We start from the raw sequence: 13278 nt of genomic DNA, 5'->3' as shown, positions 1-13278 counted from the left end.
CTACCTGCACGGAGCTCCCTTTCGATGGGTGACCTCACATTCTTCTCCAGGAGCACAGAGATTGTCCAGGTACTGCTGGCTTTCGTCTCCAGGTCTGCAGTGACACTCTGCCTTTTTGGTCTGCTCGTTCTTTACACACTGGGCAAATTCACCACAGGCCATGAATTTGCAGGGATCTGCTTGATCAGCTGTGACAGACAGGGCAGCTTTTAATGATGCTTTGATGGAACTGGTGGGAGTGAAAGGCAGGAAAACCAACAGTATTTGCCATCATTTTATTTTAGAATGGGTTGTACAGTAGTGATAATAGAACAGAGTAAGGAGACACATATTTTTATATCTATGAAAAATGCTTTTATAGAAACGTATGATGTCATATTTCACATCAAGTATAGTAATGCTCAAACTTTGGTGTGCATAAGAATTATCTAGAGGTCTTGTTAAAAGTCAGATTCCCAGGCCCCAGTCTCAGAGTTTCAGAGGTAGGAACTTTGGGATGGAGACTGTATTTCTAAGGAGGGTCCTGATGACATGGATATGTGTGAATCGAGGAGTACATATTGATACCTATTTCACTACCAAATGGAGATGTTTGGCTAGTTTTTGTAAGGTAAGAATTTTCTGCAGGGATGAGTTGTATTTAGGATCAAGTGTAACTTGAAAAGTAGTGCTCAGTCATTTATGTGAACAGGCTTGAGAATTCATGACATTTCCTGATTTAGAAAGTATGTTTCTCTTAATCTCTTGCTGATCCCTAGGACCTTAGAGTCTTTCCTTTGGAAAATTTAAATAAATCTCTGGTCTCTGTTCTTTTTTGTCATTGACTATTCTGTTTTACTCTATTATTAATTCTGCAGGATTGTCTCAGGTTCTTTATAAAATGGATGATAAATTAAGGGAAGCTCAGGGTATCTGACTCAGGAAGGCCAGGGCTCTATCAGCGGTCCCCTCCTGTCTCGGCTGCACTGTGCAGAGAAGCAAGAGGTGCTGTCACGTGTGCAAAGACAGAACCAGAACAGGTCTCTGGTCTTCAGACCACTGCTCTTGTCTTGGAAGGGTTTCCTATGGAATCACATCAGCTGTTTACTCTTCAGAATATTATTGCAATAAGTGCCTATTATGTGCAAAACACTGCCTCGCACCTGGGGGCCTGGAGAGCCCCAGGGAGGCTCTCCTGGCTCTTTTCTCAGCAAGGGAAGAATTCAACATGAAGATCAGAGTTAGATAAGAAAGCAAAAAGTTTACAGATACATCAGGACAGGAAAGCTCTCTGGACAGCAAGGGGTCCCGAGGATGTTGCTGCTGAGGGATCAAAAAGCAGAAGTTTTTAAGGTATATTTGGCAAGGAGCAGTGGGGGTTTGGACATTGGGTGTCTAGGCGTTGTGTCTCTTGCTGATTGGTTGAGGTCCGTGGGGTTGCCTAGGTTACTGAGGCCCACTGTTATCTATTTCACCTGGCCTGACTTCCCAAAAACAAGCATTGGTCCTTTGCTGTAGCATTGTGTTACTGTAATGGTGTAATGAGCATTCCATTTTTCAGATTAACAAATGGGCTTACGGCCTGGGCTTCTCCTGGTTCCAACTGTTTTTCCTTACTCAGAGTGATAAATGGGCAGATTGATAAATGGGGTTGGGGGCTTGGGGAGGGGGGCTTGGGGTGCCCTGTTCCTAACTATCTGTACCCATTTTCCAGCTTCCTCATTCAACACTAGGGCACAGGCAAACAACTGTGTGTAAACAGTTTTTCCTAGAAACCTAGGGTAAGGCCAGAAATATATACAGATGCTTCTACATAAGAGGTCTAGCGCCTTGTCTAGCATATTAACTCTAAGTACAAGGATACGTTTAGAGACCAGATTCTAAGGAAGTGATTGTTTGAACTGAGTCAAGTGGGTTGTGTTTGTACATGCAAAGACTAGGAAGGGCATCCAACCACATCCAGCAACATGAGCAGAGGCACAGAGGTAGTGAAGCAGGAGCAGGGGAAGCCCCATTTGCAGGTAGTGAGGGAAGGTAGGGAACTAAGATCGGAAGGTTACATTAAAGACAAACTCTGGTGGGTCTTGAAAGCCTCGCTAAGGAATTTGGAATTAACAGGCAATGGGAGTCATGGAGGATTTAGGGGCAAGGAAGAGATAAGATCAGGACTGTGCTTTAGGAGACATGAAAACAGAACGTGGAATTTTCAGAATTAGGATGCCTTCATTGATCATCTGCTCCAACCTTTCCCAAGGACACCTGATTCAGCAGGATTTAATCAATTTTATCCTAAAAGGAGGTTTAGTGGCTAAATCGTTTTTTTTTTTTTTAATATGGGGTGAAATAAATATAGCAGATCTCTCTCTCCTTTGTCTCTTTTGTTCTTTCTCTTCCCCCTCTCAATCAGCTCCCCAGGCCCCCCACCTTTTTTTTTTTTTTTTTTTACTTTTTAACCTCTTAGGGCAACTAAGAAACTTATATGTACTGTGAATCTTCAAGTTGATTACATTGTTAGCTGCTTTGCTAAATTTACTGAGTAATGAAACTGTGTATGTGTAGTTGGGAGAGATCCTTTAGGGCATGAATTTCTATGAACCTGTGTTCACTGTTTAGACTCTGCACCTCCTCTGGTAGAAAAAGTGAGTGTGAGAGAGAGTGTGAGAAAGGCCAAGCTATTCACAAGAGGTCCTTGGAAACAATTTCAGTCTCCCAGCAAGGTCAACCTGCTAACACTCTTTTTGTGAAGTTGTGTGTCTATGCAGCTTGCAAGTCCCTTATGGACAACCAGGCTGGCTAATGTGAACTGGCTTTCCTAAAGCTGGCCATGCTAGGGGATCCTCCTCAGTTTAGAAAGTAACATTACCCTGACAACCCAGGTACTTCACACCCAGAGCCTGGTCTTATAAATAACAGCTGTCAGCAACTTTTCACTCAGGTCTGTCTGTCGTCTTGAAAACAGAATCCAGGAGGGGACTATCAGAGGCTGCCTTTTCCTCTCTTTGCAGTAGAGAAATAGATTTGACTTGAAAAGCCAACTAAAAGCAAGGCTCTGTCCATTTGAAGACTAATAGAAATGTGTAGTAACCATGAGTTTCCTGTTGAAGTGAATATTTCTGTTTTACCACAATTTTCTTCAACGTACTCAGGCATAGTCTCTGTACTGGTCAGGTTAAACAGAACGCAATGAGGCAACATTGGAGATATAAATTTGTCCAAATTTAGGTGCCCTGAATCAGGCACATTTGAAGAACAAATGCACCTAGATTATAAAAGATGATGGATAACTTGCTTTCCCCTCTTAATGATTTAGGACCAATCTACAAAGAAGTAGGAGACTTCAAGTCAAGAAGTTTACTTTTAGCTTGCTGTGTATGTCTTCCTGTGCTCTAAGACAACAGTCCTTCACTCAATGATAATCAACTTGACCTTTCAAAACCGTCAAGCACAATTTTCCCAGCACCATTTATTGAATAAATTGCCCATGTTCCAGTGCATATTCTTTCCTCCTTTGTCAAAGGTCAGTTGTCCATATAAGTGTGGTTTTATTTCTGGGCTCTCTATTCAGTTCCATTGGTCTGTGTGTCTGTTTTTGTTCCAATACCAAACTGTTTTAATTATTATGGCTTTGTAGTGTGGCTTGGTACCTCCTTTCTCCTTTGTTTTCATCAGTAGGGCTTTGGCTATTTGTGGGTTTTTTGTGGTTCCATATATGTGGTTCCATATGAATTTCATCAGTATTTGCTCTATTTCTTTGAAGAATGTCATTGAGATTTTTATTGGAATAGCATTGAACCTGTATATTGCTTTTGGTAGGATGGGCATTTTAATAATGTTAATTCTTCCAATCCATGAGCAGGGGATGTCTTTCCATTTCTTTATGTCCTCTTTTATTTCTTTTAACAGTGTTTTATAATTTTCTCTGTATGGGTCTTTCACCTTTTTTGTTAGGTTTATTTCCAACTATTTGATTTTTTGGGTTTCAATTATAAAAGGGATGGTTTTCTTGATTTCTTCTTCTTCTTCAGATTCGTTGTTTGTGTATAGGAAGGCTACTGATTTTTGTGTCTTGATTTTGTATCTGCTACTTTACTGAACTGGTTGATTATTTTGAGTAATTTTGCCATTCACAGCAATGTGGATGGAACTAGAAGGAATTATGCTCAATGAAATAAGCCAGAAGGAAAAAGAAAAATATCGGATGGTTTCACTTATAGCAAGAATACAGGGGAACCAAATAAGACATCATGTAAAAAAATAATAACTTAAAAAATAATAAAAGTACAAAACACAACAAAGCAAAAACAGACAATTATAAATCAGAGACATACTGCAGGTGAAGAGGGAGAGGGATCAGAGGGAAGGAGGGAGGAGCACAGGGGACTGAAATGATGGTGCACGGGTGCATTGGTGAAGAAAATTCTATGGGGACTACACCTGAGGGGGGTGGGGTGAAGCAAATATTGTTAAAAATGAATAACGATGTAAAAAATAAAAAAAATATAAAAAAATAAAAAAACCAAAATCTTCAAGCACAAAGAATTTCATACCAACTAATTATTTTAATTTTGGTTTTATTTTATCCACATATAAAATTTCCAATTTTGGAGTTCACTTAGTCCATGAGGAAGCGAGACTCAGTGAATTGAATGTTGCCAACCTACCTGTTCATGTTCAGGTCCTCTAATTCCCACCTCTATCACTTTGTGAGCTGAGAGATTCCGGAGAAGGAAAGAGCCCCAATGGGAGCTATTTGATCATGGCATATAGAGGCTATTTGTGGCAGTAATTAGAATGCTAACAGAAAAGACATACTTACAATATTCATGTTTGAAGTACCTCATGCTGCTTCCACCATTACAAAAAATATCTTTCCTAGGTATGCTGATGATCCTCTTTATGTAAGTATCATTTTCAAGGGACAGCTACAACATCAGGCTTTAGGCAAAGACTGACAACTGGATGTGCACTGACCCTAGATGAAACAGCATGAAAGAGAAACAATTCTTCTATGGGGAATAAAAGTTTAACTAATGGAACTTTCTTAAGCAAAGTTTTCCCTGTGCTGTTACCATTTACCTTCTTGGTCACATCCTGAAGACTTTTCTCCTTAAAATGATGGATTCATTTACGTGTAGGCCATGAAACTATTGCCTCTTTCTTAACACAACACAAGGATTTGCACAAAACATTTTGGTCTGAACTTCCCACTCAGTATTAATAATTGAAAATTTATGTAGCTACAACCTAAAATGCATGGTGCTGTTTATGGCTTGTTTGGAAAGAGGAAGGAAAAGGAGACTTGAGATCAGGAGCTGATTGGGAGATAACTAGATACTATTTTCTAAATGAATATTTTCAAGTCATAACAGATTGCGTGTACGTGTGGATTGGAGGAAGTGAAGTCATTGTGACTGGTGTATAGAATAGATGCCCTAGCTTTCCAGGTTGACTAAGTTGCCTAAACTTCCTGTATTTACTTAAATCTCCTTTAAATAGATTTTTTTTAGGGAAAAAAGTCTTTCCTTTTTTAAAAATTATTGAAATGACAATGGTTTACAACAATGCACAAGATTCAGGGGAATAGACTCACAGCTCCTTATATGTACATCACCACACCACACCCCCCACCACAACACCCATATCCCTTCACCATATACTAATGGGCCACCCTTTCCTTTGTTCTCATCCCACCCTCTCCCTCTACTAGCCTCAGTTCTGTAGTCATATTGGTAGGCTTTGTTTGGTTTAGTTTTGTCAGTTCCTTTTTTTTGTTTCACTATATTCTACATGTGAGTTAAATCATCTGGTAATATCTCCCTCTAGCTTATTTCACTTCTCCCTCTAGTATATTCCCTTCTAGTTCCATTCATGTTTTCACAAATGACAAAATTTCATCTTTCCTCATAGCTGAATGGTACTCCATTATGTATATGTACCACATTTTCTTAATCCATTCATCTCTTTGGGGGGCACTCAGGTTGTTGCTATAATTTGGCGATTATAAATGTAACAGGGTGGTCCCCAGGAAAAGGGGAGGGTAACATAAATGATGCGATGAACATAGTTGTGAGTATATCCCTTTGAATTAGTGTTTTGGATTTGGATAAATATCCAGGGGTGGAATTGCTGGGTCTTATTATCTTCAACACATTATTTTTATGGTGGGCACTAGAGAGAGTTTTCTCTATGAAACAGCACTGTACTTAATAAACACCTAGTATAGTTTGAGGCATCCTCTTGGTTTATTATTGCTTGCTGGCAAAATGACAGTGTTTATCCTTAACTCACGTGAATAGCTCTTCAGTGGAGACAACCCAGGGCGCTTTGGCTTCAGTGAGTTGAATATTATAAGAAGCTGCTAATTCGCAGCTGGTGAGAAATGTGCAGACTTATCTGGTGCCCAGAGGCCGTGGCTAGTCCTTAGCTTCCCATGGATTTTGGCCCTAGTTTGAACTTTTATGCCTTTTAATTTCAGTCCTTGTCCTGATGTGGCTCCAGGTATTGTGATCCCAAACCTCCTGCTTCTCCTGGAATGCAATGACATTTATTTATATAAATAAGCAACTCTCATTAATTGAGCAGCATTTAGTGGTTGGCCCTGTGCTGGGTACTTAAACACACACTTTCATCAGTATTCACAACAACCTTCCAAAGTAGGTATTGCCAACTTCATTTTCAAGGTGAAGACATCGAAGATGGGCAATTGAGGCCTATTGCAGCTCAAGATTAACATTTGTAAGTCTACTCACAATGGTCAGCTTTTGACATCTAGTGGTTTTCAAACATGGGCTTGCCATATTTGAACCTCAGGTGTTCAAGCGCAAGTAGGAAATGAGGGGGCGTGAGTCAGGGTCCTGACCACACCAGCATCTCCACTCTCACCCATTACACATGTGCTTCTAGGAATGTGAGCCTTTGAACCAAAACTCTCCCAAGTGAACAAAGCTCAGAACACTTGTTTGCCACCACTCCTCCCAGCCTTTGCTTTATCATGGAAAGCAGCCCAGCAATGTGCTGTCCACACTGGTTTCTGTTACTCACGCAGTGAACATGGCTTCAAGTAAGTGAGCTATCACTAGGGCTTGGAAATATTTGTCGATTCTGAGATTTCCAGTGTAGGCATATTTTCTTTATCAATTTTCCCCTTAGAATTATTTTTATGATGTCTTTGTAGGTATTTTAATGTCTTGGAATGCATTCCCAATGGGCTGACTAAGGAAAGCTGTCTCTCAGCTCAGCTCCATGCAACTAAGAAGCATTTAAATGAAAGTCCCTTGACTGCCAGAAACATTCCGAGGCATTTGCACTTAAAAGGATTGTGGTCCAGATCATCAAGGCAGGAGGAAACATCGCCCCCTGTGGCCCAGAGATCATAGATACTGGAGGGTCTAAGACTGCACTTATCAAATCTCTTGTTTCAAACCTCTTGTTTCTGCTTCCAGATGTGTGCCAGGCCTCTGGGGTCACCGGTAAGCATTTCACCAACTCCACTTAATTGTACAGTCTTCACCCCACCCCTTCCTCCTTCCCTCTCCCCACCCCCTCCTGTCACTTGCCTCACACCCTTGGGGCTGTTTATTGATACCTTTATTATTCACTTACCATGATCCTTTTGGGCTGTCACAGGGATCACGCATTGGACAGAAAGTGAAGCATTTTCTTTGACTGGGTCCCGTTTAATGCAGGATTTCAGGATTTGGCTGAAACCCAGACTTCACCTGGCTAGGGTGGGTTAGTTTTTGGCACGACTTTTTTTTTCTTCCCCCATTTATTTCACTGCAATGAAACCTAGTGTACACTAGATGGTGCTCAATAGCAAAAGAAGTAGGAATAGACGTAGGGGACAAATCCGAGCTGATTTCTGTCTTAAAGTCTCACTCACAGCAGGAATTTAGAAAACCTAAATAAGGGACCAGGAAAAAGACTAATTATAATAAAGTAAAAATCAAAATCAACAAGCAACTATAAACCAGAGACACACTACAGGAGGAGGGAGGGAGTAGGATCAAAACAAGGGTGGTGGGAATTGGATGGGGACTATAACCAAGATGAAAATGCATACATTGTGCGAAAATGAAAAACGATGTAAAAATATATAAAATTAAAAAAATAACTTCATTATATAATATAAATTATCATCAGTTATCCCAATAAATGTTTATTCTTTTACATTAAAAAAAAAGAAAAACCAAAAACCTCGGTGCAGAGCGCACCGGTGGAGGGAAGAAGTCTGGATGGAATTCGGGAGCAAGCAGATGCAGCTCCAGGGGACCGCTAATAGCCTTTATTATTCCCTGATTACAACGTCAGATCCGGCCTGGCCGGCCGGGGGGAACCTGGTGAAAGTTCCCGGGTCATTATTTCTCATCTGGAAAAGGCAGAGCTAGGACTCTTAAGTCCGGGGGCAGGCGGAGCCGCCGCCCCCTGGGGCCCAGCATGACCAAGCCTGGAGGCTGAATCAAGTCCCGGGAAAAAACTAGGCCAGTGAGCGCTCCTGCCCGCTGCGGGGGTTTGGGGGCTCGCAAGGTGAGGCTTCATCCTCCCCTCCCCCACTTTTAACCAAGGCTGAGTCCAGAATTAGGGGAGGGGAGGAAGAAGGGGCCAATCCTTTACTTGGGGCTCAAGAGAACCGCCAATTTACAGGTTCCAATCAATGGTAATCTGCAGAGCCCTTGGACGCGCGGCTTTTGTTGTGCCCAAGATCAGCAGACTTGGCGAGCATAGCCTCCAAGAATCCAAAGACAGCTGATGCAAATGCAAAAGGGAGTTTATTACGGGCTCGAGACCGGGCCCTCGACACGCACCGATGCAACGGCAGAGGTCGAGAGCCCCGAATAGAGGAAGCAGGGGTATCTTATAGGGTCGCGAGTGGCGCGAACTCTGAAAGAAGCTGGCAATTACTCATTGGCTACTACAAAGGCATTTTGGCGCGCGCGGTTACAGTTTCAAACTGACTGGACGGTTAGAGATGCTGTCCCATTTATGGACAGGACTGCCCTCATTGGCGGCTGGGGTGGTCTGCTTTTTCGCCACCAAGTGGAATGAGGGTTGTGACTGCTGAAACTATCTCCGGAATGCGGCTGGACAAGGACTAACATATCAAGGTGGAGGATATACAAAATGGCGAAACCTTGGCTAAACTTGGTTCCACAGCTTTAAGGCTTATCACTTTTAGGGGTTTAGGAACTTGTTTTAAGTTATTCAAAATCAGGGAAAAAATTAACGTAATCCTGTATGGATTATAGTCATCTCTCTACCAGCGGAGTCATAAAATGGAATTTTAATTATTTTTATTAATATTGATATTTAAAATGAATATTCATGAAGGCAGAAGGGCTTAGAGCCCAGGAAATCCTAATGCAGCCTTGGTGGTCTGACTGTACCCTCTCCAGGGGTCCGTGTTACTTTTTTAAGTGCCTGGTTCTCAGTTTTTAGTAATTTGAATAAATAGGGCTCTCTTCTGAGAGTTCCTCTGAGATGTAAAGCAGGGGCCTCACCTTCCACACAGGGCCATCTGGTTAATTTGCCCAAATCCTGAGAACATTCTGGAATTGTCTGCACAGGTAGAGGAAGTGACAGCTCATCCTTGCTGTCAATGCTGAAGCCTCCAGGAAAGTCCCTTAGAGGGTAGAAGGGTGAAGGATTCTCAGAAACTCTGGCCTTGGAAAGGTAGATTAGCATCTTTAGATATTTTTCCCCTTCTATAAAATAGGGGTATTTAAACCAAGTGATCACTAATGTCCCTCTAACTCCAATATAAATCTCCCATTCTAGTGGGCTATCAGAATATAGAGAGCAGGAGTGTTAGTTGGGCGCACAGGCACAGACTCTGGAACTGTTGATGCAATGCACTGATTAAAACTTAAAAAATTCTTCATTGAAATTAATCTTTCACTGTTATTTTGTTATTGAACCAAAATGTTTTGCTTATGGCTTATTGCTGAAGGGCAGGATTAGAGTGAGAATAATTATTCAATGATAAATAGCATACAGCTAAGCACATAGTTGACATTTAATACACATTTGTGGAATAGAATAAGTTATTAATGGGAGTTCTTTATGTTTTTTTATGTAATATGAGAAACTTTGGATTTTGTTTCAATTCTCCACCCTCTTCAAGAACAACCACCATATACTGTTTATAGAAGGGTCTCAGTAATTCTTTCCTATATGAATAGATGCATGAATAACAATAGCATCTTGCCCTAGATTAGAGGTTGAATTATCTCTGCTCTGAGCCACTCTTGGTATCGGCCAATCTGAGGTGTTTGAAGTGCTTTGGTGGTAAGGCCAGGATCAGTCAGTGGAGGGAACACTTGAACAGGGGTGACACACTACAGGAGGCAGTTCTGGAGGTGGCCCTGCAGCTGGACAGAGGCCCACACTTGTGTGGAGGGCTCTGCATTAAGTAATGAGCTGAAGAGCTCCTGGAGTGTCCTAAAAAAGCTCCATTTGATGGTTTGGAAGCAGGATGAGGGCACACGTTGAACTCTGGAGAGGGGTGAAAGGTATCTGGCAGTCCTGCTAGTGTAGGGGCTCCCTCATGGCATCAGGTGTTAACAGAGTATCCCAGGGATGCAGCCCAGGCGGTGAAAGGCAACAATAGTGGAATCCCAGGAAAAAGGGCCTGGGATACACATAGGAGATGGAGGAATGTGGGCAAATAGGAGGGGAAGAAACTGGGGAAGTGTCTTAGAAGGAGAATCCTGTGGTGCCCCAGCTGGCAAGGGAAACAAGAGCCAACAGTGCATACATAGAGGGTGGACCCTTGGAGGTTTGGGATTTTGTTTCTGAAAGATAACTTTCTTTTTTTGCATCCTAAGAATATTACAACATATTATAGGAAATTGCACTTGGTGAAGTGTAGGACCTAACAATTCATTTAGGATTAATTAAACTGAAGTGTGTTGTCACTTTTTCTAAATAGATGAAACAGCCTGGGTTGATAAGACTCTTTTTTATAGAGGCAGGAGGGTAGAGTTGAAGGAAGCACATAAAGCTGCCTTTGAATTCTGGTCACAGCGTTTGCTAACCAGTAAAAGACAAGTTACCAAAGGTAAGATGCTTTAAAATACCTTTTCTCCAACTGGATAATGGCGGGGGGGGGGAATAATAGCTACTTTGTGTAGTTTTTTACTAAAGATTAAAAAATCATGCATTTACTATAGCTATTACTGATTTTATTGTCATTATTATGGTGAGTGACACCTACCATCTTTTCAGAGCTGGTGACTGGATGGGAATCTTATACATTATGCACTTTCCAGACAAAATGAGTCTGTTAATCCACATGCTGGTTAGAAGCATGCTGGATGCCAGACTGTAATTAATTTCAATGTTTATAATTTACCAGCCTTCAGGTCTGCCCATTTTTAAAAGAGGCTTCTTAGAAATTCAAGGAGAGCATAAGTTAGAATAAGTTATATGTGGTTTTGCATTTTTGAAATTTTCAACCTGCATAACTAACTGGCATAAAGCCCTACATGCTTCTGAAGAATTTTCATAGCTGCCTAAATGAAAGACGACGCTAGCTGCCAGGGATGCTGGCAGAATACTGAGCAAGTGTGATTTATTGGGTTTTTCGGTTGATAAATCACAGATCGTTCTAACATTGGTTTATACTTTTTATATCACAGATTCATTTATTCAGGAAGTTTTCAAAAGGTGAGTCGCAAACCACATGCAATAATAACAGTGTGTCACTTCCCCTACATGTCTGCACCTCTGCAGCTGTTAGTTGGCCTAACAGATTGCTGGTCCTCTTTTGGAGGACACGTACAGGGACCGAGGTGCTGATCTGAATGTGGAATGATACTCACCTAGAAATCTCATGAGAATTTTCAAATTCTCTCTCTCTCTTTAGTCCAAAAGAATTCTTGGAATAATATTTCCTTCATGCAGCATTACTACCACTAACTATGTTTCCACCCTAACGTTAGGCCTAAAGAAAAAAGACTTGAGAGAATATTGTTTCAAATTTTGCAAATAATTGGTCTTTCTGGGCATTGCCTGTAAATATTGTAAAACTGGAGTTTAGAAAAGAAATGCTAAATCCTCTGACCACACTGCCTTAAAATTCCCTTCAGCCTGACTGAACTTTACATAGGCTTCCTCCTGACTCTAGGCCCCTGACTTCCTTTTCTTAGAAAAGTTAGTTTAGAAAATATATAGTCAGTTCTTTCTCTGCCCCTTTGAGACATCAGTTTTCTTTAAAACTTTGCCAGTATTACAGCTCAGGAATGCCTTTCTGAAGGATCTGGATGCCATCTCTTTGAAATATAACTGTTAAGGAAGATAGAACCGTATTTCACAGTCTCTGTGGGAGGGTCAGAGCTTTGCCCCACATTGCAGGACGGAGGTGGGTAGGGTATGTTGACTTTTTCATTTTCTATGTTGTCCAATCTCATGAAACCTGGCCTCTGCTCTTGCCACACGAGACTGCTTTTGCCAAGGGGTCTAACAGTCTCTGAACTGTCAACTTGAATGACCTCCAACTACTGTTCAGTCACAGCTGTTGAAGCTGCTGACCACGTCTTCTGCGTGTCTCTTTTCCTGGCTTTTATAACATCGTCCTCTCCTGGTTTCACTCTGACTGGTCTCTCTTGGCTCCCTTCATGGGCAGTCCTTCTGTTTTCCAGTAAGTGTTAGCTCTTCTGAGCCCCGTTACCATCCCCACCCATCCTACATATTGCTTGTGTCATTTTTAACCTGTTCTTGTTATAGGGCAACCCCCATATGAAATGGGTTGCCTAACTGTGGGTCCTCTCCCATGCGCTTAAAAGGGACTTATAATAAAACTCAACTGCAGGCCCTCACAAAAAGGTTAATAAAGGGTTTATTAACAAAAGAAGGAGAAATGAAGAAATGAATAAGTCAGGGAGAAAGAAAGGGAGAGAAATTCGTGAATGTATCCTACCAGGTCCACTGAGCTGGAACCCCAATAGCATGCTGAGAGCTGGCGAAAAACCAAGAGACCCCAAGGCCCACATGTCTGGTTTTATACCAAACCTGGCTGCTTAACTCCACCCTTAGTTCCCAGCAATCCTCCCTTCAGTGGTGATGACATTATGGGATTTGTAGTTCTTGGTGTCTAGGATCTCTTTGGTCTGGAGTGGGGGTGGGGCCCATAAAACCTGTTTGTGGAGTTTGTTCAGGACATCCTTTCCCCTCAACATTCTGTGACTTCAACCAAAAGCATACTTTCAGCCCCAGCCTTGCCCTACTTCACAGGCTATAGATCAACCCACCTCATACCCATTTCCTCAAAACTGGTTAACCTGCAAAAAATGTTTGGAGTAT

General features: G+C 41.7%; 1 protein-coding gene across 1 annotated transcript in view; it reads right to left on the bottom strand.

Annotated features, from left to right (window-relative positions):
* Window positions 1-13278, bottom strand: part of IMPG1 (interphotoreceptor matrix proteoglycan 1) — a gene marked incomplete at both ends in the record, with an annotated part of 111692 nt that continues 98414 nt past the window's right edge. The window contains 1 exon segment of the mRNA XM_084258648.1: window positions 1-188. Coding sequence (XP_084114774.1) covers window positions 1-188 — 188 coding nt within the window.

Source organism: Talpa europaea, assembly GCF_964194135.1.
Source record: "Talpa europaea genome assembly, chromosome: 2".
NCBI classification, from domain to species: Eukaryota; Metazoa; Chordata; class Mammalia; order Eulipotyphla; family Talpidae; genus Talpa; species Talpa europaea.
The sequence above is the reverse complement of the archived record's forward strand: the minus strand, read 5'-3'. Positions and strand labels throughout refer to the sequence as shown.